This window comes from Cryptotermes secundus, unplaced genomic scaffold, assembly GCF_002891405.2.
Source record: "Cryptotermes secundus unplaced genomic scaffold, Csec_1.0 scaffold42, whole genome shotgun sequence".
NCBI classification, from domain to species: Eukaryota; Metazoa; Arthropoda; class Insecta; order Blattodea; family Kalotermitidae; genus Cryptotermes; species Cryptotermes secundus.
This window is the reverse complement of record NW_019720161.1, coordinates 287,826-315,088: the sequence shown is the minus strand read 5'-3', so window position 1 is coordinate 315,088 and position 27,263 is coordinate 287,826. Positions and strand designations below refer to the sequence as shown.

Genomic DNA, 27,263 nt, shown 5'->3' with positions numbered 1-27,263 from the left:
GTTTTTCCTTGATTAAATGAGTCACTGTTAGCGTCTCAAGACGGACTCATCTCCATGGGGTCAGTTATGTGGCTAGTCTTCATATGCCCTACAGCAAAATGTGGGACATCCAATTACAGAAAACAAACAGAATCGGTTAGAAGAAGAGAAGGAGCAGGTTAACATGTTGACTCCAAGCACCACTGGCTGGAAGTTACAGCAGATATGTCCCGGGGTCTGGTCAAGTGGGATTTGTGGTGGACAAAGTGGCGCTGGGGCAGGTTTTCTCCGAGTATTTCGGTTTCCCCTTCCAATCTTCAGTCCACCAACTGCTCCACAATGACCCTCACCTATCATCTGGGGCTGGTACAATAGGCCAGAAGTGGCCGCAGTACAAGGGACTTAGTCCCACCCCACTAGCAATAAAAAAAACACAGCAATTTGTCAGAACCTGGATATTAGCATCATCTCCCTAAACTGAAATCAAATGCAGCCAGGGGAAACGGGACAGTAATCTTTGTCACGAAGTCCTTAAACGTCATCCAGCGGTAATCGGTAGCCAACAGCAGCAGTTAACTTCTTGTGTCTTCGTGGAACTCCACTCAATGTCACCCTGGTTGCTAGGCTCCTGCTGTCGCCAGTTGCACACACGCTCTGCAGATGCAAGCAGCGTGTATTCAAGAGCAGAACCTATATAAAACGGTAAGGTTGTCCCAGTGTTTAACTAATTAAGTACTACGCCATGAAGGCGTATGGGGAGTGGATGTATAATCCACATTTTCTTGACCTCGGCACTAGTTGGAGGTGAGTGGTCAGCTTCACGGAACGGCCGCTTTACCTCCGATACCATTTGTATAGGAGGTTGGGTGGACCCCAGAGCCGGTCTGAACGACATGGAGGAGAGATAATTCTTGACCCTACGGGACTCGAACTCCGACCCCTCAGTCATCCAGCCAGTCGCGATACCAACTGAGTTATCCTATGTTCGTTCTTGAATATTACTTCGCATTGAAACCGTCCGCTACTGTCCATGAACCATCCCGCCTTGTGTAGCCTCACGGTGAAGAACCGAACAGGACAAAAATGCTGATGTCACCTGTCAAGCTTACATAGATTGCTGTAGTTCGGGTTGCGTTTATTCCCTGTACTATTACCGTGTTTCGCTGCTGTACTTTTATACATGGGGGCCACGATAGCTCAGTCGGTATAGAGACTGGCTACGGGCTCGAGGAGTCTGAGTTCGAGTCCCGGTGGGGCAAGAAGTTTCACTTTTCAATGTCCCCCAGACCGGCTCTAGAGTCCACACAACCTCCTATACAATGGGTACTGGGGACTCTTTCCTCTGGGGTAAAACGACCAGGGCGTGAAGCTGACAATTCACCTCCAACTAGTGCCGAGGTCAAGAAAATGTGGATCTATACATCCACTCCCCCATACGCCTTCATGGCGTAATACTTAATTAGTTAAGCACAGGGGCAACTTAATCTTACCTTTACAATTACACATTAACTCTTACAATTAACTCTTTGAAATATGAAGAGAGAGAGAGAGAGAGTGAGTGAGTTTGGGGCGGGGGGGGGGTAGAGTAGTGAGAGAAAGCACTACTTCCCGACTTTGATGGTTCCCTGATTCATTCGAACAATGTTCAACGAAATCAGCTTCTACCTCTCAGAAAATCCCGTAGCCATCAAAAAGGGGCAAGCGTATAATGGGGACACATTTGTTGTTTATTGTGTGAATCATACAAAACACATAAACAGACCTGTCATCTGTGGGAAAATTGCGAACTTTTTAGATAGTAAAACTAGGGCTGGAAATGGGGGGTAAACACGCGTATAGCCGCTGTCTATTTGATTCCAGAGCGCCTCATTTGTACCGTGGGTTCTTTCCACAGGGGTAATGCGGTATGGGCGTGCTGCTGACAACTCATCTCCATCTAGTGCCGAGCTAAAAAAAAATGGAGGATCTATACCTCCATTCCCCCATACGTCTTCACGGAATGTAGCTTCATTACGCACGGGGGGAACTTTACCTTTTATCTCATTTTGAGGACGCTGTTTCCAGTGCCTTAAGTCGTCATGACTACATTTCCCAACAACGATACAAGCAGGAACAATTCCCGTAATACATGCTGCATATTCTTCGGGGGCTTATCGATAGGTCGAGGAGTGTGAGCCCCATTCTGAACAGCGACTTCTATCCCTGATCAAAGCAGGTGTGCCACATACAGTAATCACTGGGCTTTTAATGCGTATACTAGTATATCGTTCACGAATAACACACTGACATATGGAAAATTTACATTAAATTATCATAGTCAGAATTACTTACCGGAGCATTGCGTCGTATTCCAAGACGTATTTTGGCGTACTTCTTCATAAACACGCGCCAAATTACGTAAGCCATGTTTGGTTGATTATACACCGCTCATACACAGCATTAAGAAACTTGCTTTTCGAAAATTATGCATGGAAAATATTTGTCCTTTTTAGGTTATGACGCACATAAGTACACTTCACAATTGCGATATTCGCACATTTAAATGAGAAAGAAATATTATGTAATCATGAACACCAAAGAGTAAACAATGATCAACTAGAAGTTACGTCCCATCTCATTCCACATACAACCGAACCGGTCCGAACCATTTCAGACACGAACCAAACACATCTTTATCTACATCTTGCCACACACAGTTTCTGTCAAGCGTCCAACATGAACCAAAATCACATCAGATTATCAGAAACACAAAACAACAGGTATCACCGGTTAAACACTCACTCCATCAAGCAAAAAGGCTCCATCAGCGGACTGCTTTCGCCACCGCGTTCCTTCTGCGGTGCGCTACTGGAATGAACGTGCAAGCGACAGTGTCTCTGTTACTCCGAGCCGTGAGCTGCGGTTGGTCGGCTTATGCACGTGGCGACAGTCGCTCAGAGACAGCCACTTCCTATCAGAAGCCGCGAAACATCCGCAAGCGGCATCACAGACCTAACATTCGCTATCACTGCGATCTTAACTTCGCTTGCAGCAGAAGCCCCACGAAACGTAACGGGGAATCATTTCTCGCTTCTTCCTTCATCCCCATCATCCTTTTCTTTATCCTTTTCATATCTTAATCTTGTTCTCTGTTCTTATTTCAAATAACTAGTTAAACCGCAACTACATCCTAGAGATAGCAGTTTCGACCATTGCAATGATAGCTCACTAAACTACTCGTACTAACTTTATTAATTAAGTAATACGCCATGATAACGGCGCGCGGTAGCGTAGTTGACTAAAGCACTATGCTACAAGCCGGAAGGTCGCGTGTTAGATTCCCGATCAGGTCATTGGATTTTTCAATTGACCTAATCCTTCCTGCCGCACTATGGCCCTGGGGTCGACTCAGCCGCTAACATAAATGAGTACCAGGAATCCTCCTGGGGGGCAGCGGGCGGCCGGGGAGTAAGACTGACAACCTCACCGCCAACTTCGAGCCGACTGTCTAGAAAATGTGGGAACCTCGACGTCTCACGACCCTATGGGCCTCCACGGCCTGTTACAGGGATAGCTTATTTTACGCCATTACAACCTATAGGGCAGTGGAGGTATAGTTCCACTCATTCTTAACCTTTACCTCGCTTTAATCCCGCGGAAACAGTCACCAGTGCCCATTGGATAGGAGGCTGGCTGGACCCCAGAGTCAGCCTGGACGCTCTGGGGGAACTGCCGGGAACCGAATCCAGATTCCTCGGTAGCAAATCCGCAGACTAGTCTCTGCTCCCTAACACGTAAGTAGGCTCGTTAATACTACGAAGGCGTGAGAACGACACCACATACATAGTCAGATAACACGTACAAATAGTCATGAATTGTGTTCTGTTAGGTCTATACACACATGCATAAAAAACAAAACAAAAAACTCCTTGGTTTTAGTCCGCAAGCGAACTATACCGACCGAGCGACCGCCGCTTTAGTCTGCGAAGTTTAGCCAGCTTTAGCGGATAGAGGGTGTCGCGTGGTCAGCACAACGAATCCCCACGGCCGTTAATTTCTGTTTTCCAGACCGGAGCCGCTGTTTCCTTGAAATAGCTCCTCAATTATCCTCGCGAGGCTGAGTAGACTCTGTTCCAGACCCACTACATCTCAGAAAATCGAACCCGGGACCTCTGGATCTGTAGCCAGGAACTCTGACCACTAGACCACAGTGGTAAATGAAATTACGTTATGAACCGACGAGATTCTTTCTCGCAAGAGCTGTCGAGTGACATTATGGAGTTCTATACAACTTCTTGTGGAAGGTCACTGAGGGCTATCCAAACGTCTTATAATAGGTTACAAGGAAACCTACTTTCGGTTGGCATACAAACAATATGAAGGTCTAGGACGGAGTACGAAAAGGCCGTGTGTTAATGTCAACAGAAAACTCTAATCCAATTAAAGTGTTATGAGTTCGAATCCAGAAGCATTCTTTAGTCATTTTACCACATATAGCTTTCCCCAAACGGAAGGAAGACGGAAAATACTTTAAATGTTTCACTAAATTTTCACTAACCTCTTACAGAAATCAGTACTTCGAAAGGTACCAAATTCTGCGATATAACGCCGTGTAGTCCCGTAAAATTCACTGATGTTTTAGATAAGCGTACTGCCTCCGTCATCAGGGTGAAATATACGTTAATGAAACAAAAAGCACTACAAGACTACACGATGTCACATCCCCGATGTCCGTGCTCTTCATAATCACCGGGGTCATAACCTCAGATCCGACAATCAGTACTTTGAATCTTCTGGGATGTGACGCTGTGTAATCTGGTAGAAGTTTGCAGGCGTTTCGGAGAGAAGTAGCGGACCTATCTTCAGGGTCGAAGAACAAGCTAAGCAAGTAGAGCCCTCTACTTTACCTCGTAATATACACACTACTTCTCCATTACAATGACCATCCGGTTAATGCTGTTTAGGGAAACAGTCGCTGTTTATTGTTAGAACCGTACGGAACACATAAATACACTCTGTGTCTAGGCAGAATGTAGAGTATTCGTTATGTTAAAGCGGGTTGTACAGAAAATAACCATGGCTTTCAAAGGGTTAAGCGCAATTGATGAACTACGCTCTGTAGCCCAGTAGTTCCAAGACGTTTAGAAAGACCGCTCCCATTACAGCGTTCACTAAACCCTCACACCCACACCCATTTCTTTACCGAAGTAAATGTAACCCTTTACACTCTTATTTATATTATTGTGTAAAAATAGGTGAAGCTATCCCTGCAACAGGCCGTGGAGGCGTTGTGAGACGTCGACGCTCCCATAATTTCTAGACAATCGGTTCATAGATGGCTGTGAGGCTGTCAGCCTTACACACCCGCCGCCCTTTACCCCCCCGGGACGATTCCTGGTACCCATTTCTGTTAGAGGCTGAATCGACCCCAGGGCCATAGTGCAGCTGGAAGGATTAGGTCAATTGAAAAATTAAGTGACCTCATTGGGAATTGAACACGAAACCTCCTGGTATGTAGCATAGTGCCTCATCCAACTACGCTACCGCGTGCCCCATATTATTGTGTATGATCAACTAATTCGTAATTAGTACCATATCAAAATTGCGAGTAAAAAATTCTAAAATTGAAATTGAAGATAATGTACAATGTTCTTTATTTGGCAAAGAAAAATGCCCTCAAATACTGAATTCTAATCATAGGCGGACATGCTATCACTGCTGAATACGAAGTTCCATACTCTGTAACCAGTCAAACACCAGGTCAGGTCTGAAGCCCCATACACGAAGACCTGAATGGAAGGATTCTATAAGGATTCAATCCTCGTAAAGAAGACAGAGGCTTGATATGCGAGTTTAAAGGAGAAGAGTTGAGTGATATAACAGACCAGAGTTACGAAGGTTTTGCTCATTATACTAGACTAAAAATGGAGCCCTCCGATGAAAGTAGTTAGACCACACATGAAGACAAGCTGATAGAATCATGAGTAAAGGAAGATATGAACTACACACTTCATTGTATTATTATTATTAATCAGGGTTAAGAATCAACAGCTTTCTTTTCTCTGCTGAACTTACTCTTGAAAGTACGTACACGAAGCCACATTTCTTTTCCCTTATACCTAGTATCTTTAGTATGCGGTTTCTATATGAGAATTGGGTTATTTGACGCTGTTTTGAGTATCCAGAATACTATATGATCAATGAATATAAAACGGTTTTTGGAGTGAGAATTGGCAGGGGAGACCGAAATTTTAGGAGAAAAACCGTGTCGACAGCAAATCCCATGTGACGTAATTTGGGATCGGATCCGATCTGTGAGTTTTATTCGCCGCTGTGGTCTAATGGTCAGAGTTCCTGGATACAGTTCCAGAGGTCCCGGGTGCGATTCCGGTCGCTACCAGATTTTATGAGAACTAGTGGATCCACTCAGCCTTGTGAGGAGAATTGATGAGCTATTTCAAGGAAATATAGGCTCCGGTCTAGAACACCGAGATTAACGACCGTGGGGATCCGTTGCGCTGACCACGTGACATCCCTCTATCCTCAAAAATTGGCACTAACTTCGCCAACAAGCAGCGGTCGCTCGGTCGGTATAGTTTGCTTGCGGACTACAGACCAAGGAGTATTTATTTATTTATTTGTAGTTTATATAACGTTATGAGCAGGGCCCGGATTTTGATGACATGTCATCTTTTTTTTTCTTGTATCCTATGCGATGCTCTTAAATATATAAATCTCGGATATGAGCTGCTGGTTACAGAAATGTAAATTTTATAAGTTTTTTTGTCATTTTTTGACATTTTTAGGTTGAAGGTCATTTTTTCATTTTGGGGGTAACTTTTAGTAATTTTTTTTGCTTTTAAGGGTATTTCTTGTCATTTTTGGCCATTTTAGGGAATTTTTCTTCATGTGTTTTCTTAAATGAGAATAACGTGGAAGCGAAGTGTTCTTTTTTTTCTCCTTTAGGTTATTTTTCTGAATTTTTTCGGTCATTTTATAGGTCTTTTTTTAATATTTTCAGGTCATTAAAATCCGGGCCCTGCATATTACATTTTTGGGTCATACTTTAGGTAATTTTTCTGGATTTTTTCGGTCATTTTATAGGTCATTTTTAAAATATTTTCAAGTCATCAAAATCCGGGCCCTGGTTATGAGTAATGGTCGAATTATGGTACATAATTAATTGGAGAAGATGTGCAAAGAAGCTGTCATGGTCTTATTTTACGTATTATTTCTGAAGTTTCCTGCAGGGACTGACAAAAAACTACGAAAAATCCTGTATTGAAGAGAGAACCAAATATGTATAACATTTCTCTCACTTTGTGACGTATATAACATCAAATTATTACTGAAGATTCCTTAATATTCTGTCTTTTTTTTTCCTTGGCACTACAGCCCCAGTGGGCCTAGGCCTACCCCCATGAACGTCTCCGTTCACATATTCTGTCATTACTTGTAATAATTCGGCATATTTGCATTTTTACAACACTTACAGCCCATATTGGCGGACGTCGTGGCACTGTTATGTCACTTATTAGGGTCATACTGCTCTTCATACAGTAAACGGACACGCCGGTTGTTCTTGAATTAAGGCCTAACAGTAGTTCCCACCAGCACACCCGTATATGTAAGAGTTAATGTGGGTATTAGCTAAAAATTGGTCAAGGCTTTCAGGAGAAATAACGGAGTTTCTGATTACGGTCGGGACTATCATTATACTTCCTAAATACGAGAAACAACATTCAACTTGACAGAGTGTATCTCTGTGTTCCGTATGGTTCTCACAATAAACAGCGACTGTTACCCTAAAAAGCATTAACCGGTTGGGCTTTGTAGCGGAGACAATGAGTTTCTTCTGAGGTACGGACTGAATCTCCATATTATTTGTGTGTTCCGTATGGTTCTCACAATAAACAGCGACTGTTTCCTTAAACGACATTAACCGGTTGGGCTTTGTAGAGGAGACGTAATGTGTTTCCTGTGAGGTACGGACTAAATCTATATATTATTTGTGTGTTCCATATGGTTCTCACAATAAACAGCTATTGTTTCCCTAAACAGCATTAACCGGTTGGGCTTTGTAGCGGAGACGTAATGTGTCTCCTGTGAAGTACGGACTGAATCTCTATATTATTTATGTGTTCCGGTAACTTTCATATAAAGAAAAAAATCTGGTCATGAGCCCCAGTCGGAGCTCGACACCAAGACAGACAGACTGACTGACCGTCAGTCGCAATGTGACTTTGACTTTGACTTCACATGGTTCTCGCAATAAGCAGCGACTATTTCCCTAAACAGCATTAACCGGTTGGGCTTTATAGTGGAGACGTAATATGTTTCTTGTGAGGTACGGATTGAATCTCTATATTATTTGTGTGTTCTATATAGTTCTCACAATAAACAGCGACTGTTTCCCTAAACAGCATTAACCGGTTGGGTTTTGTAGCGGAGACGTAATGTGTTTCCTGTGAGGTACGGACTGAATCTGTATATATATATTAGTTAGAATAAATTCACTCTTTAACTAGTTAACTTGTTAATTGCATCTCGTCTATGACGACTGAACACATTCACACTGATCCTACAAACGTAAGAGCTTACTGCTCTCTGTTGATTCGCACTTAGATTGTGGGCGATTTTATCTTTGTAACATACAAACATACAAAAACTTTAAATGCATTTGTAGCATGCAGCTTGCAAGGGGTGAATCAATTTTATAGAAAACACATCGCCTTAGCTGAAGATCTTCTGTTTCCTTTTAAACACATTCAAATTGCCACGACAGCAAGTTTGTCTACCGCTGTGTGCGTGACGGAAACCGTGAAATTGTTACTCTAGGAAGAAGTTTTCTAGGCCGGATATGTATAAATGTGATTCATGTTCAAAACGGCCTTACAATGCTTTTAAACGTGATACAAGGATTCCTTAGGGTCACTCGTTTCTGGACTTTTTCCATTATGTAATATTTCGAACAGAATCCGCTGTTTCGGAAACTAGACATGCATCCTTCCTCAGGTGAAAAGTTGGAGAAGCACCTACTCAGTTCCATTTGAAATAACCGGTGACTGGAACTGAGGAATGAAACAATTTCAGTTTCCGAAACGTTTACGCTGTCCAAAGTAGTTGACAATGAACAAAGTCCAGAAACCCAATGATCCTAACTGTACAGATTCTGAAGATTTCTGAATATATAATAAGAACTATATAGGATGCCCGAATTTCCATACTTTGTCCATCGTCTCTCAGAACAGAGTATAACTTTCCAGATACTAGATATGTTTCCGTATCTCAGGCAAAAACTTTTGAAAGCACCTACTCGAATTCGTTAAAAAGTTTCATAATTAATTCTTTCTAATGAACATAAATGAGAAAGCGTTTTACAACTATTTTAGCTCAGAACGGAAACAGATCCAGTTTTCGAAATACTTACGTTCTGTTCTGATTCCTGGACGAAGAGCAAAATTCTGAAATTCAAAATCTTAACTGTAATGTTTGTAAATTCAGACCCTTTAATGTCGTCATTCTGTTTTAATTTTCCAGTTTCGGAGATGTCTTTGTTTGGGAGCGACTCCTTGACTTTGATCTGCGCTGGTGTAAGAACCAAGGACATCCACTGAGGAGGCGGCGTGTAGGAATAGATTGGAGGATGCCCCCGATGAATCACGCACAGACACTCTCGCAATTATCGCAAGCATACGTAAAAAAACAGTTGTCAGAAATATTCTCTCAAAAAGTAATTAATTTGGAGTATGGAATTATAAAAAGAATGTTTATGAAGATCAATTTATGCATGAAATATATACATGAACGAAAACGATAGAAAGTTTATTCGCGAATTCATTAAGTCAAGATAATTCAAAATAATGCAGGTCATATGTCGAGAGTCAGAAATTATGTCAACAAAGGAACGCTAGAGGGAAAGGTTATATTTCTGCACACCGATCGGCAATACCTCAGCGATCCAGTGAGCATTCAAAATACACGTATATTTTTTGCGTATTATTGTTTCTGTGTTTAGAACATCGTTCTATCATTTAAGCTACAATGATTTTTACAGGTAGTTGACGGCCTGCTTTAAAATTAAGAAATTACACATTTTTATCACACAGTGTATTTGTGTGTTCCGTATGATTGGCACAATAAACAGCGACTTTTTCTCTAAACAGCATTAACCGGTTGGACTCTGTAGCGGAGAAGTAATGTGTTTCCTGTGAGGTGCGAACTGAATCTCTATACTATTTGCGTGTTCCATATATTTCTCACAATAAACAGCGACTGTTTCCCTAAACGGCATTATCCGGTTGGTCTTCGTAGCGGAGACGTAATGTGTTTCCTGTGAGGTAGAACTGAATTGGTATATTAGACGAATTTGAAGAGATAAAATTTTAACTACTTAATATAACTTTCTCTCGGCAATCACCTAACATGTGTTGGTATATAACCCACTTATACTCGGTGCCATCACCACAAAGCAGAAGTAACATCTGCATAAACAGGGCCATCTATCGGCAGAATGCTAAATACCCTTTTCTAGCCCTTATTACAAATTGTTCACCACACAAACCTGGACACTGATCCCAGTCCTACGCAGCCATTGTCTAAATCATTTAATTGGAAGCTCTAAAATCCAGAATCTTGTTTGAAAATCGCATATTCCACCAATCCCAGATAGATAATCCTTCTTGATAAGCCAACAGATGCTCAGCCATTCAAGAAATTGCCAGCATTTTATACAGGCTGACTGTTCATTACCGTATCCATGACAGTTGCCCACTGGTCACTATCTTGAGCCGAATGAGTCTATTTACGCTCTCCCAGCCTATTTCTTTAAGACATTCCTAATACTACCGTCCCATCTACACCTTGGTCTTCCAAGTGGTCTATTTCCTTCAGGTTTTCCTATCTAAAATTTATACCCGCCTTTATCCTATTCCTCGCGTTCCACCCATCCCGTCGCCTTGTTTTTTGTTCATCGCAATACTAATTGGCGGGAAGTACAAATTAAATCTTTCGCTTTGGGTCCAAATATTCTCCTCGGTATCTTGTTCTCACATACTCTCATCTCTGTATTCTGCCCTAACGTGGGAGATGATATCTCACAATCATACGAGTATAAAACCACGGTCAAAATTACAGTTTTGTTAGTTTTAATCTTTGCATTTTTACATAACTTGTGGGAACTTATGAAGCGCAGTTCCTCTGTATGAGGCTTGTTTGAAGGGCCTCTAACAGGGATATTTTTTTCTGTGGGGGGTGGGGAAATCATAAAATTTGCTTTTAAACTGCCACGCATTGTTAAAAAGTTATAGTTAATCTAAACTCTTTGGGATCTGTGACAGCCTACCTTACTAACGCGGGGTAAAGACGTTTAAGAATATTTTTACTACTCGCCCTGACATTAAAACATAATTCCAATCTTTATGTTAATATTTATTACATTTTTCCTTTTTCAATCTTGATTTATTCCAAAATCCCAGAGGTAGGGGCAGATGCCTGACCTATACTCCCTTCTACTGGAGCCCATGTCTTTTCAGTTAATATTCGAGAGATGTGATCAGTTTATTTAACAACTTGTTGCAGAATTATTTTGAATATGGGTAAAAGGTTAAGGACAGGATTGATGCAATCGACTTGTTATACCCACGCACAATGCTATAATAGATTCAGCAGTCCTTCAGCTGAGCCACTTATGATGAAACATTCGCAAGACGAGAGCGCATAGCCTCGCCACACACAATCTCAACTCACCCGTATGTCAGAGTAACAACAGATATCTCGAAACACACAGCAGGACCGCACACAGACCCAATGAATACATCATTTTTAGCCTACTTCACTTATTTCGAAAAAAAATAAAAAGAGGTTTATGTGACAGCCTTGCTCTCTGTGCGTCTGTGTATACCTCCTATCAACTCCCAACCGACTGAACCAATCTTTATGAAACTTGGTACATATATCATAGCATCTGAGCCTATATCAACAGCGTACTTCATAAATCATTCCCATGAGTCTGTGTATCTACACGTGTGTTGTTACTAGGCAACGGCTCGGTAAACACCTTCCCATGGAGCAGAAGAATTGTTGAAGGCGTCGTTATCTATACGGTCCTTGTAAAGTAAACAAGTAAAGGTATCCATGTAACAGGCCGTGGAGGCCCATGGGGTTGTAAGATGTTGAGGCTCCCACATTTTATAGACACTCGGCTCACAGATGGGGGTAAGGTTGTCAGCCCTATGCGCAGGCCGCCCTTTACCCCCAAGAATATTCCTGGTACTCATTTCTGTTAGGGGCTGAGCCGATCCCAGGGCCATAGTGCGGCTGGCAGGATTAGGTAAATTGAAGAAATCCACCTCATCGGGTTTCGATCCCGCGACCTTCCGGCTTGTACCATAGTGCCTCAACCAACTACGCTACCGCTACACATAACTAACCGATGACTGGCGTTGACAGCGTGGTGGACAAAAAACGTCGGATGGCAGGATAATAATGAATTGCAAACATTGTGCGAGGGCTGTGAGCATGACCTTACAGGTATAATCCCGATATATGTTGGAGAGTCTGCAGAAACCTCGAAGAAATCTGTCGGTCTTCAGGTCGGGATTAGAAACCGAGGTAGAAATTTACCCTGAAGATGGAGGCAGCAGGTTCTTCCTAACGATCCATTAGACTACATGAAGTCACATTCCAAAAGGGAGTAATAACCATGAATTTAATATTTATACTGATAAAGACATTAGGGCCGACATCGCAGTACGTATAGCGACTGTCTACGGGCTGGACGACCAAGGGGTCGGAGTTCGAGTCTTATTTTGTCCAGACCAATTCTGGGGCCCACCCAGCCTTCTATCCAACTTGTACCGGGGGCTCTTTCTCAGGGGTTAAAGCGACCGGGGCGTGAAGCTGACCTCTCACCTCCAACTAATGCCGAGGTCAAGAAGATGTGGGTCTATACATCCACTCCCCCATATGTTTTCATATTGCAGTGCTTCACTAGTTAAGCACAGGGACAATTTTACCTTATTGACAAAGGCAGGATTTAGATGCATGATGCATGTACGTAAGAAATCTGGGATAGAAATGCTTCTATGAAGATGGCGCGCGCAGAAGTGGTGTCACTTGCTTTTTTACGTTTGAGTGGAAAGCAGTAAAAGCAAGTGAAAGTCACGCATTGTGTTTTCTTACATCGAGAGATGAATCTAGAATTGTTGAAGCCAGCGGAAGTACAGTGAGCGTGGAGACTTGTAACCTTCGGTGAGAATCTGCCTGCGTTGCATACCAAGCAGAGAATGGCCCATGCCATGATATCATGACAAAATGGAAGACGGAGCAGAGATAGTGATCTTAAAATGAGACTTGATCCTTTAAAGTCGAATGGTATTTATATTTGCAGTCTTTCGACATATGACGCAGTGTATTTTGATATAGGTGCTGAAATTTCAGAGGAACTTGATGCTTTCATAGCACAAGATTTTTATACCCTGAAGATGGCAGTACAATTTTCTACGGAACGGTGATATATACGTGTATTAGTATAAAATTTATGTAAACGATAACTGAATATATTTAATTAAATTCTTGTGGCTACCTAACTAACTAACTCCATGGAGCTGAGTCCTTCTTAAGAAGCTGCGAGTCGCTCAGCTACTCAAGAACTTCTAAACATTTTATGAATGGGCCTCCACGACCTGTTACAGGGATAGGTTTACCTCTTTTTCTGATCAAATCTGGACTGTGTGACCTTAAGCCTAGGGGAGATTCAGGCCAAAGCTTGAGTTTCCGACGTCTATACGTTTCGTTTCAGGAAATAAAATTGGCGTTACATATATATATATATATAAAATAACCCCCTCCCCGCCCCAATTATAACTTTGCGCTAATGGGAAATATCGATTCACATTACGAAATTCGGCTCTACGAATTCTCTCCAGGAACGCAAGTATTCGTACCAGCGGGGACTGTTTGCAAGAGCCAAGTCATGACAGAACAATGGATTACAACTTACTGAACGTTGCAGTATGGGGTAGAGAATCGAATGCTTTTTATTCTAATTTTATGTGAAGTTAGGCGAAAACCAACGTAACATTGCGTAATGTTATAGTAAACGAGATCTACTACAGTAACACACACATAAGGAAAATAATGCAAAATACGATCAAGACGTGAAGCCGTGCATGATCACAGGTTTTGTTTAACGATGCTGTCAGTAAGTCAGACTAAATAGCGTTTGATATTTGAACGACTGTGAATAATTTATTGGTAATAACGTGTAAGTAAGGACACACAGGCGCCGGTCACGGTAGCTGAGCGGTCTAAGGCGTGCACTGTCTTCGCTCGCTCGGAAGCCGGGATCGTGGGTTCGAATCCAACTCAGGGCATGGATGTTTGTGTGCGTTTTTCTGTGTTTGTGTACAGGTAGAGGCCTTGCGACGAGCTGATCACCCGCCCAAGGATTCCTATCGTATGTCTAAGATCTAGAAAACCGAAGTGACACGGAGGGTTTCATGGCGGTAGGCCTAGGCCCAAATGAGGGCTGTAGCACCAGGTATTTGTCTTGAGAGTCTGAGGAAAACTGAGATACATAGTGTCCGGGACGGCATTCGAGCCGGATACCTCCTGAATATAAGTCAGAAGCGCTATTGTTTGGTATAACTTAATCTGTGTCCGAGTTCAAATCTCGGTATAGATTATCCTGAGATTTTTTGTAATTATGTCTGTAATTCCTCTAAGTACCCTTATACACATAAGACGGTATTTCGTAATGAATCACATCGCATCCTATCAGATCTGTCCTATCATAGAATTCTGACTTATCACGTTTATTCCACTGCCCTAAAACCCAAGAACCAATACACCGCACCGAGCAAATTGGTGTAGTGGTAGCGTTACGGACTCGAATTCCGGAAGTACTCGCTTCGAATTTCGGCCGGGACACCTGTTATATTACGTGAAGATTCTTGCAATTGTATTGAATTCCCCCAAGTTAATACATGTCTGGCTACAGATCCAGAGGTCTCTGGTTCGATTCCCGGCGCTATCAGATTTCTTGACAAGTAGCGGGTCTGGAACGGGGTCCACTCAGCCTCGTGAGGACAACTGAGGAGCTATTTCAAGGAAATAGCGGCTCCGGTCTAGGAAACCGAATTTAACAGCCGTGGGGATCTGTTGCGCTGACCTAGCGACACCCTCTATCCGCAAAAGTTGGCACTAACTCCGCCGACAAACGGCGCTCGCTCGGTCGGTATAGTTCGCTTGCGGACTACAGGTCACGGAGTTTTCTTTTTGTTTGTTGTATACCTCAACTCAGATTAGGGACGCATCCTTTCAAATCCTAATTCACCATTCACCAATTATTGTAGCATAAAAGGTAAAGTTGTCCCTGTGTCTAACTAATTAAGCACTACGCCATGAAGGCGCATGGGGGAGTGGATGTACAGATCCACATTTTCTTGAACTCGGCACTAATTGGAGGTGACTGGTCAGCTTCACGTCCCGGCCGCTTTACCCCCGAGGAAGGAGCCCCCGGTACCCACTGAATAGGAGGCTGGGTGGGCCCCAGTGCCGGTCTGGGTGACGCCATAATCTGAGACAATTGCAGAGTCCAGAACCAAACCAATAACGCCAATACATGAATATTAACTGTGGCTTTATTTAGTTGCGCCTGTCAATCGCATTACATTACAGCTCTTTGTGCACGCACCCAAGACCATAATTTAACGTTTTACCAGACATTTTTGGACATAAACAGCATGGGCTTATCCGCGTCTCCGCTGGCAAGAGAGAAACGGCTGTTACAAACCCGCATCTGCTGCTGTTTAAACTGATGTCGGTTGTAACATCTTGACGTCCATTTCATAACCTGGGAAGTTCCGGAAACCAACAGCGGCATGTCACTGACGCCCTCTATGTCACGATAATAGACTAATGTACACGTGACGGGTTTATTTATTTATAGGCGCCTTATACGAAATGAATACATAAGGCAGAAACTTGGGTAAGATTTTATGACAATGAAATTGTGAAATACAGCCATAAATTGAAATAACTTGCGTGACAATGCGAGTGGATCTATACAGAGCAGCAATGGTGTATAGACAGCGAAGAGGCTTGGGAAGACCTAAAGAAAGATGCAGGGATCTAGAGCGTGCTAGCGTGGTTTGTTTCTGAACTGGGAACATAGTACTCAGACCTCACAAGGAAGAAAATGATTCTGTTTCCTTACCACAGCATCCAGACCCCGCGAGCCAATTCACAGGCCCTAATCCACTGGATGACATGTACTGTCTTCGCTCGCTTGGAAACCGGGATCGTGGGTTGGAATCCAACTCAGGGCATGGATGTTTAGTTTGTGTGTGTGCGTTTTTCTGTGTTTGTGTACAGGTAGAGGCCTTGCGACGAGCTGATCACCCGCCCAAGGAGTCCTACCGAATGTGTAAGATCTAGAAAAACCGAAGTGAACGGAGAAGTTCATGGAGGTAGGCCTAGGCCCACTGGGGCTGTAGTGCCAAGGAAAAAATCCACTGGATATCGGGGTTGTTTCTCTGAGCGTAAAGCTGACCATTCTCTTTCGCCTAGTGCGCAGGTCAAGTCTGCGTAGTCATGTCTCTAGTCCCTCGTCACATACTCTTAATTAAGCACAGGCAGAACTTGAAACATTCCATTTCAATACCCCGGACTAAACAGCATCGAATGTTAGATCAGTGAATGGCAAATTGAACGCTGTAGAGAAAAAGAAAATCTCGTACCCTTGCCAGGACTCGAAACCCATTCACTCGACTGTACAGTCCGTACACTCAAGTAGGCCGTATATTTTCAGGGCCACATTCATACCTCACCCTACGTCTATGATGGTTTTATAGTAACCCCCATTAAAATAACGCTCCGAATTCTCGGACTTAAGACTCGAAACTTGAATTCCGGACTGACGCCAAGTTGCTACGCCCAGGTGGCTCGAATAGTAACTCTTAACGAACAATGGTAAAATATTAACTTGCTTATTTCTTGTACTTAACTTAAATGTTCAATATTATGTTATTTCATGTGTATCTACTGATTTTACATTAAAAATAAGAAGTTCTGGGAAGAACCAATCGCCTACTCTCCTTTGATACGACATTAACCATATAAAACGACGCCTCAAACCGTTCTTCAATTGTTCCGTGTATTCTTTGAAGTAGGAACGTGTTTACCAAGCCGTTGCTTAGCAACGAAATGAGGGATACAATTTATGGAGCCTTTGCCTAGCAACGATAGGAAGGATACACATACAGACACACAGACTGGTGGGAAGAATTTATGAGGTACGCTGTTCAGATCTGTTCAGTTTCCATGATATACATACCAGGTTTCGTAAAGTTTGGTTTGGGTATTCGAAAGTTGACAGGAACGGGGTACTCAGCCACACAGAATTGAGAACTCATACGCCTACCTTAGGAAAGTAGGCTAACAATAGAGTTATAGGGTAATAGACGTTAAAATGTGGACAAATGGCTGCAAGCCCTGAGCTCCATGGAACAAAACCTTATATGTCCAATGTTATAATGGACTGGGCTGACGACCCTTCTTCGAGAATGCATTGAAGTCGGTCAGTCCGAGGTGCGACTCCAATACCTACACTTTTGCCCGACTTCTTAGTAATGGTATACAGTGAAGCTGTCCTCGAATCTGAGCCGCCATTTTGCGAACACTGGCCACTTTCATGCCAGCCCTGAGAATCAGGGCATCATGTATCCCGTGTGTTCACAATACATAACCTTGCTCACCAACCGGAAGTGCATTTCTCCGGATTAGCTACATGGAGGTAGAAGCCGTCTAAAAACATGTATAGCCTTTTACTGTTTGCTGAATCATTCGTAGAAGGGAGCATATGATGGTATAATTAGCAGATATTTAACGTAATAATATACATGCTTCACACATGAACGTGATAAGGTGTTCTCTGCGTCATCACGTCAGGACATGACGTAAAAGGGGAACTAATTTGGATTCTTACAACTGTAATACATCTCAAAATTTGTATCATATAACAAGCCAATAATTTAGAATGGAGGCTTTCACTAGGCTGAAGACTTATAGTATGGTTTTCTGGGTTATGAGACCGTCTATTCCGGTGGGCGGGTACCGACGTTTCGGGGTTATATGCTGTAGATTAATTTGTTTTACGTTGCTGTCAGTATTTGGACCACATAGCGCCGAATGGTATGACGACAGATGAATCAGAGATGAAGTGGTCGTGGTATATTTGAGGTAGCATCCCGGTATGTCTAGAGAGACTGAGGAACACCAAGAAAATCCTCAGTCATGATGTCAGGTGTCCCGACAAGAATCGAAGAGAAAACCTCTCGAACATGAGTCTAGAACTTTACCACTAATATATCCCACTCTGTAGAAGCCTGCTGCATACATCTGTATTCTACCCTGAAGATGTAGACAGCAGGTTCCTCCGAAACGTTAGTAATTACCTACCTACAAAACTTCACTTCGTCACAGCCCTTGAATATCATTTTTTTATCTGTGGACATGGCAGCCAAAATGTCTTATGCCTCTCTCGAATATTAATGGGCAATTTGGAAGCACTGCGCAATATTAATCCAGTTCATACAGTCGTCATTATATGTAAAGCTTTCATAATAACACTTGTGTTGTCACGGCAGGTCGCAGGCATGGGGAGAACTCCATCAGCGTAATGGGATTGAAACAAGGGGCAGAGATAGGGGCGATGTCATAACGCACCACACCCAAAGCATTCTTACAGCTTACGCTCGGGTGGGGGCAGGCATCTCCACCCACTCCGTATTTCGGGGGAAAGAAAAATCAAAATTAAAGAGAAGAATATATATATATATTAATAATATAAATTATTCTTCCCTTAATGCTCTAGGGCGATCAGTATAATTAGTCTTAACGGCTTAAACGTAATTTAGTTAAATGAGTTTTGGTCGAACCCCTTTGGAAAACTGGCGCCCCCCATGAAAAAAAAATGCGGGAGGCGCCAATGATCATGCATGAAAGAAGACATACAAGTCATGGCAATTGCTTGAAAAACAAGATAGGAAAATTGTACACTTTAAATTCATTAACGTTTCCATATAATCAACTTACTTACTTACTTATCATGGAGCTGAGCCCTTCATAAAGGAGCCGCCAATTCTGCAGCTACTCAAGAACTTCCCAGCATTTTATGGAACCCAAAAGTTCACTACCGTGTTCACAAGAGCCCTCCACCGGTCCTTATCCTAAGTCAGATCAATCCAATCCATACCATCCCATTCAATATCTCTAAGATCCATTTTAATATTGTCCACCCACCTACGTCTTGGTCTTCCCAGTGGTCTTCATCCTTCTGGCTTTCCCACCAATATCCTATATGCATTCCTCTTCTCCCCCATTCGTGCCACATTCCCTGCCCACCTCATCCTCCTTGACTTCCATATAATACTATTAGGTAAAGAAGGTAAAGCTGTCCCTGTGCTTCACTAATTAAGCACTACGCCATGAAGACGTGTGGAGCAGTGGATGTATAAATCCACATTTTCTTGACCTCGGCTCTAGTTGGGGGTGAGTGGCCGGCTTCACGGTCCGGGCCGCTTTACCCCCGGTACCCATTGTATAGGAGGTTGATTGAACCCCAGAACCGGTCTGGACGACATGGAGAAGTGAAAATTCTTGACCCACCGGGACTCGAACTCCGAACTCTCGATCGTCCAGCCCGTAGCCAGTCGCTATACCGGCTCCTATAGGATCAGTATTAGTTTCGGGTAAAAGCCATACAAATTTGAAGACTGTGATCTTCAGGGATGCGACCCCGTGTAGAGCATTCGCAGAAAATCTGATGGGTTAAGACCTTTGCCGCGAGAAAGGAATAAAACAATTCAAGCCTGCACACAGCGTGACAATTTCTGTGCTAACCCATGAGAACAGCAAGCAAGCGATGATACATACATGACAGGCTGAAAACCCACTGCCGCGACTAGTCGTGAGCGGCTATCCGCTCTTTGTCGCGCGCGTCCTTTAGTTGTACATAGTAGGCGTGCGACAGCTCTGCCGCCTCTGGGCCGCGTTCCAAAACTTAACCGCGCGCGGCTCATAAAAGCAATACAAATATCAAGAAGAAAGCAGTCTTCTGGGATTTGGCACCGTGTATATGTGGTGTTAACCGACGTTTCGGAGGAACGTATCGCCCCCATCTTCAGGGTTGAAGAAAAAGTATAAGTAAATCTGCAAGCGACAACACCGTGAGACACGGTAAGTCTGCCTTACCGTGTCTCACGGTGTTGTCGCTTGCAGATTTACTTATACTTTTTCTTCAACCCTGAAGATGGGGGCGATACGTTCCTCCGAAACGTCGGTTAACACCACATATACACGGTGCCAAAATCCCAGAAGACTGCTTTCTTCATAGTCACCGCCGTGAAAGCCTCAAATCTTACAATACAAATATCGGCTGCGAGCGACAACACTCGACAAACCGCGCGCGGCTTGTCGCGTCACTGGGTTTTCAGCCTTACTGTATGTAGGTCACTGTCTCAGACTTTACGCACTAACTATAGCTTGGTAGAAGAGTAACGACGTTTCGAAGGAACCTGCTACTTTCATCAGGCAGGCTTTTATTTAATGTTGGGAGGAAGCGTGGTATGTTTTCTTGTATTTTGAGTTTATTTCTGTTTTCAATTATTTTTTATCTGCCAGTTTATTTTCTTGTCATTTAAAGAATTCTTCCGAAATGTTGGTACATATCCACCAAGCTACTCGGAGAGACATCTGAGAAGGCAGTAATTTTTGTATCGACTCCCGTGAGAACCTAAAATCTCCTATAAAGTCTTCATAAAAACTTGAGAGGAAAAAGGTAAAGCTATCCCTGTAACAGTCCGTGAAGGCCCATAGGGTTGTGAGACGTCGAGGGTCCCACACTTTCCAGACAATCGGCTCACAGATGGTGGTGAGGTTGACAGACTCACGTGTCGGCCGCCCTTTACCCCCAGGAAGATTCTTGGTACTCATTTCTGATAGAGGCTAAGTCAACCCCAGGGCCATAGGGAGACTGGAATGATTAGGCAATTTAAAAAATCCAATTACTTCATCCGGAATCGAACCTGCGACCTTCCAGCTTGTAGCATAGTGCCCCAACATGAGGGGAACACGTCTGGAAAGCCCTGAATCTATTCCACTTGACATCAGTTGACATGTGGTGATATCTTTCTCGGTTCCTCCAGAAGAACTTCGGACTTGCACTTCAAATAGGCCACGTCTCTTCTTTTAACTGCTTCACTAAAGGTAGGGGGAACGGAGGTACAGCTTAACGCATTAATAGCCTGGGAACTATATGGAGGTGAGCGGTCTGCTTCACGCCCCGGTCGCTTTACAGTTGGAGAAAGGCGCATGGCACACACTGGATGGAATGGTGGGTGGGCCCCAGAGTCGGTCTGGACGCTGTGGAGGATAGGAAAGTCTTTTGTCCCTGCTAGGAACAGTATGATTCGATTACATTTAAAAAAGATGGTAAACTGCACATTACATCGTTTTACAGTGTTCGGTCTAGTAAACAGACGCCTAAACAGAGATATGCCTTGGACTTAACAACTTAATTAAGCACAATAGATCACTGTAGGTCGCGGTACAAGGGCCGAGGAGGCCCACCCCTTATACACTCATTCATAACAACCTAATTGCGTCCCGGAAGTCGGGACATATGTAGAGTCCATTATAACATGAGGCGCATAAGGTTATGTTCTTGGGGCTCAAGGCTGGGACCAATTTTTCAATATTTTAACCCAAGTTCTGAATAATGCTATTGTTTTCTTTATAAAACTAACAAAGCGACGTCAAACAACGTGATATTAAACATTTACAGTAGTAAAAATATTAAAATAAGCAAGGCAATTAATACTTTACTACCGAGCGCTAAGAGTTGCGATCCATGCCAATAGAACATTACAACATGACGTCATTCCGAAATTCGAGTTTTGGACATACGTCCGAAAATTCGTAAGTCGAGGAATGACTGTACTGGGTGGTTGCTATGTGTCTGTTGTTACGTTAGAAGCGAATGTTCTGAAGGTTATGAAATATCTCAAAATGTACTTAATCAGTATACATACATATAAACATACAGCACAAGTGTGAGTGTACATAAAACGGCTGTATACATTTTGGGAACCCTTGTATATCTACAAATGTATTTAGGTTCCTATAACGAACTACATGAACTAGAGTCCTTGTGAAAATGATGGTTATCGAGTTGGTCAATAAATACGCCTTCATGGTGTAGTGCTTAATTAGTTAAGCACAGGAGCAACTTTTTATTACCTTACTGTTATGATAGTCAGATAAGATGGGGTACAGTTGCCCCTGTGCTTAATTAAGCACCACGCTATACAGAGTTGTATGGAGGGTGGTGGAAGTACAACGCAAATAAATTCAGTTACATGCGCAACCATATTTGAGTCTTTGACGTAATATTACGTCACAACCTCCCGACCCGTTAACAAGGAAAAGTACCTTCACCTGTTGGGTCCTTAGCCTGTGATGGACGTCTCCAAAGGATGAATTTAGAGCATGACCAATCGCCTGTTACACAATAAGCCAAGAGGGAAGTACAGTTCGCTTTGTATGTCTACAGAAAGAAGCGGCCTTGGATTTTCTGTCGTCTGTTTGTTCATAGGGGTGTCCAGACTTGCAGCCACACTACGCTTCGCGATCTGCACTTCTGTAAGGCGGTAAATTACAATAAGCCAATCAATGTGGCAGCAACACAGCCCTCTTACATGTGTTACTCCGAAATTGACAGAAGTTGGGGCATTTAGATGGGCGTTTTTAAAGCCTAAGAAATAAAAATGAACCAGCTGCCTCCTTCTTCAAGGTAGAAGAATATGCAGCATTGGGAAATCCAGGTACAGATAATAGGGAAATGAGAAAATGAAACGGGAGTGTGATAGGGTGAAGGGAGGCGGTGGCGAGGTGAAACTTGCTGAACAGAGGCAAACCTGACAGACAATAGCCTTGTATGACTACATGGCATTACTTTCAAGACTAGTCTTAAATTTGCAGATATATTTAAATCTTCGAAATGCCATATCATCACCTGAGTACTGGAGTGTTCTGTCTCCACCTTTGGGAGAAATAAGATAATGTACTTTTCTGAGTCTCCGTACTGCGTTGCACTATCTCCACACACTTCCATAGCTTTACACTACTTGCAAGTGGGAGATTTCAGAACGTGTTTTGTTCTAAGTAACATTTAAACAGCGGCTGATTTCCTAACTTCAGAGCCAGTTTCTTGAAAATTAGTGGACATGGTATAGTGTTATATTAAATAATGAAAATGTAAAGTTTCCCCTATGCTTAAAGTAAGTACCAAGCCATGAAGACGTATGGTGCCATGGTGGTATAATTCCTCGGCGGCAGATAGAGATGAGTGGACAGTTTCACGCCGTTTCTCGCCAGGGTCGCTTATGCCGGTATCACAGGATAGGAAGCTGGTGGGCCCAGGAACCAGTCTGGACGCTCTGGCAAAGACAAATATCCCTGCCAGGAATTGAATCCCGTAGTCTACGTATAAAGTGGGCGAGTTATCCTCTCTCAAATATATAATACGTAAATGACTGTGAATTCTTTAGAAAATGTAAAGAAAAGTTACAAACTCTGTCTTATAATGTTTTATTAAATGTCACTGGCGTTCCTGCCAATTCAAACAGTTGGTACTACTTAAAAGGTAGGGATATGAATTTATAACCCGAAGAAAAAGTTACATTAAAACAGAAAGAATTAATCAAAGAGGTAAGGAATTTGTAACAGACCTTCAGCAACATTTTTTCCACATTTCACGATTATCATTAACATCTAACGACGAAAAACGCAATTCCTGTGTCCCTGTATTAATGTGCCAGATGCATAACCAGGACAAATATAATTTATCATAACGAAAACGTGATTCGGTATCACGAACTCAAACGAACAGAACAGAAATCAAAGGCAAACTGATACCAAATTTATCACTTTACATGCAGCATCACAACTGGGCCATATTATTGCAAAAAAAAAAAAAAAAAAAAAAAAAAAAAAAAAAAAAAAAAAAAAAAAAAAAAAAAAAAAAAAAAAAAAAAAAAAAAAAAAAAAAAAAAAAAAAAAAAAAAAAAAAAAAAAAAAAAAAAAAAAAAAAAAAAAAAAAAAAAAAAAAAAAAAAAAAAAAAAAAAAAAAAAAAAAAAAAAAAAAAAAAAAAAAAAAAAAAAAAAAAAAAAAAAAAAAAAAAAAAAAAAAAAAAAAAAAAAAAAAAAAAAAAAAAAAAAAAAAAAAAAAAAAAAAAAAAAAAAAAAAAAAAAAAAAAAAAAAAAAAAAAAAAAAAAAAAAAAAAAAAAAAAAAAAAAAAAAAAAAAAAAAAAAAAAAAAAAAAAAAAAAAAAAAAAAAAAAAAAAAAAAAAAAAAAAAAAAAAAAAAAAAAAAAAAAAAAAAAAAAAAAAAAAAAAAAAAAAAAAAAAAAAAAAAAAAAAAAAAAAAAAAAAAAAAAAAAAAAAAAAAAAAAAAAAAAAAAAAAATGAAATTGAAAAGCTTTCTCTTACCTCATATGTAAAACTGAATGAAGAAATTCTTGACAACAGTTTGATAGCGCATTCAAAGCTCCTTGAGCACGTCTCCATCGATATTAATAAAACAATCGAACAATTGTAATGCAACATGTACTTGCACTATATCGCATAAACGGCAAACAACCCTATAAAAATGTATTTCACTTTTTGCGCAATGAAGTCGTTGTCAATGAAAGGTGGTGAAGTGAAGTACATGCAATGCAATGTCTTTTATGTGTAATTAGAATCGTGATCTTACACACTATGCAAATTTTGTTAACAGTCTTTAACTGTGATATCACCACATATAATTACTAATAAAATAACACAAATTTCTTGAAATTATTTTTGTGTATTCTACAGCATAGAATGTTAATGAAAAATCCACAAGTCAGAGCACTGTAGCAGATCACTATGCTTTCTGTTAAGCAGTGTTAACAGAACCAGTACTGTGAAGTAATTTGAGCAAACATTTGACCCATACTGAAAGCTGACCGACAGACACACCCTGTAACTACTTGGCTCCTGGCCTGCATTGTGTCTGTCAGCAATGGCACACGCATGACTGAAATATAAAATCAGCTGAACTGTAGGCTTCCAGGGATGCTCACCTCTTGCCCTCTATTAATTAGAAACTGTAACTTCCACATCCCTAATTCTGATTTATTTGCATTTAATGTGTGAAGTGCCCACAGGCAGCACCCTGTGTCTTTCTGAAAGGGGCAGCCAGAAAATTTGCTTATAAACTTGAGGTTTAACTTGTTCAAGAATATTTTACAGATTAGCACAGAGCTGTGAACTTCTACAAAAGTAAAGTAAGTAAAGGTATCCCTGTAACAGGCCGTGGACGCCCATAGGATTGTGAGATGTTGAGGTTCCCACATGGTAGCGTAGCTGGTTGAGGCACTATGCTACAAGCCAGAAAGTCACGGGTTCAATTCCCAATGATATTGGATTTTTCAACCGACCTAATCCTTCCAGTTGCACTATGGCCCTGGGGTCGATTCAGTCTTTAACAGAAATGAGTACCAGGAATATTCTTGGGGGTAAAGAGAGGCTGGCTCATAGGGCTGACAACCTTGCCGCCATCTATGAGCAGACTGTCTAAAAATGTGGGAACCTCTATAAAAGTAAAAGAACTTCTATACTGAAATATAAATTTAATTTTGGGTATTTAGTATATTTCCTTCATTTCTTCAATTTTGATTTTTTTCACAAAATCTGGGAGGGTGATGTATGGCATTCAGTATCAAATGATACACATTATATACACACTTAAAACGCAACTTTCTTGGCCCTTTAAAGACAGAGTCAGAGTTACTTTATGACTGGCTGTTTACCACTGATCAGTTCGTCTTGGCGCCAAGCCCCTTGAGGCTCATAACCAGAGATTTTTATTTTCAACTGAACCCTTGCTGTCATAGTCCTTATGTAACATCCTCTCTGATGAGGTGGGTTTGTCTCTTATGAACATGCATGGATTTTCGTCAAATGTGTATATCGCACATATAGCATGTTACTGAAAATTCTTCCTTATGCACTATATACAAGTCTTCTGTCAGTCCAGGCTTTGCAAAGAAGATCATGCCTATCTTACGTATCTTATGCTACAACAGCAGCTTAGTCACTTGAATGGTCGTAAGCTTGACCGCCACAAAGTTGAATCCTCTTATATTGGGATTTGCCTTGTCCTATGCTGTATACATGTTCATTCTCATGATTTTCTATGACTTCTGCTTCAGAGTAGGGTGGTATGTGGAACCAGCTGTTGTGTTAACCTTGAGTGTCTTGTGATGTCAGTAGCTTGCATCCCGTGACCAGTATCACTCCTAACAAAATGGCCGACAATGATATGTCGTTTTGCCAGCATGTTGTCATCAAATTTCTTATGAAAGAGGAAATCCCTGCTGCAGAAATTCACCAGAGACTTCAGCGTGCTTATGGAAGTGTGTGCATGGGTGCGAGCAATGTTCGAAGATGGGTGAAACATTTTAAAGATGGGAACACCAGCATTGAAGATGAGCCTCGGAGCGGTCGTCCTCGAACAGCCTCAACTGAACGCAACAGGAAAAGGGTGGATGAGATCATTCAAGATGACAGGCGTGGGACTGTGGACACAATAGCCCAAAAACCTGGAATAGGGCACAGTGCAGTACAGGAGATGATTGAAAGCTTGGGCTATAGGAAAGTTTGTGCTCGTTGGGTCCCGCTGTTAGTGACCGAACACCACAAAGGTCAGTGAAAAGCCATCACCTCAGAGCTACTTCAGAGATATTGACATGAAGGTGAAGATTTTTTGCTCTGTATTGTGACAGGTGATGAAAGCTTGTTTCACCATTTCGAGCCTGAAACAAAACGGCAGAGTATGGAATGGCACCATTTGCATTCTCCATCAAAAAAGAAGGCAAAGACAGTGCCATCAGCTGCGAAGGTGATGGGCACAGTCTTCTGGGATGCAGAGGGGTTTATTCTGGCCGAATTCCTGGATCCTGGGCAAACCATCAATGCTGCTCGTTATGTCCAGACGTTGCACAAGCTCCGTTGTGCATTGCACGATGAACGTCTGAGACGAAACATCATCCTGCATGACAACACTCGCCTCACATTGGAAGCAATTGCAAAGATGGGGTGGGAAGTTCTTCCACACCCCTCCTATAGCCCTGATTTGGCACCCTCCGACTACCATCTTTTCGGATTTGTGAAGGATCAGCTTTGTGGACAACGTTTTGAGACAAGGGAGGCAATTC

General features: G+C 42.0%; 1 protein-coding gene across 1 annotated transcript in view; it reads right to left on the bottom strand.

The window, feature by feature from the left end:
- Positions 1–2,832, bottom strand: part of LOC111866921 — a 503,991-nt gene extending 501,159 nt beyond the window's left edge. The window contains exon 1 of the mRNA XM_023856294.2: positions 2,311–2,832. Coding sequence (XP_023712062.1) covers positions 2,311–2,385 — 75 coding nt within the window. The 5' untranslated portion in view covers positions 2,386–2,832. The remainder of the gene's footprint in view (positions 1–2,310) is intronic.
- Between the last annotated feature and the right edge of the window lie 24,431 nt (positions 2,833–27,263).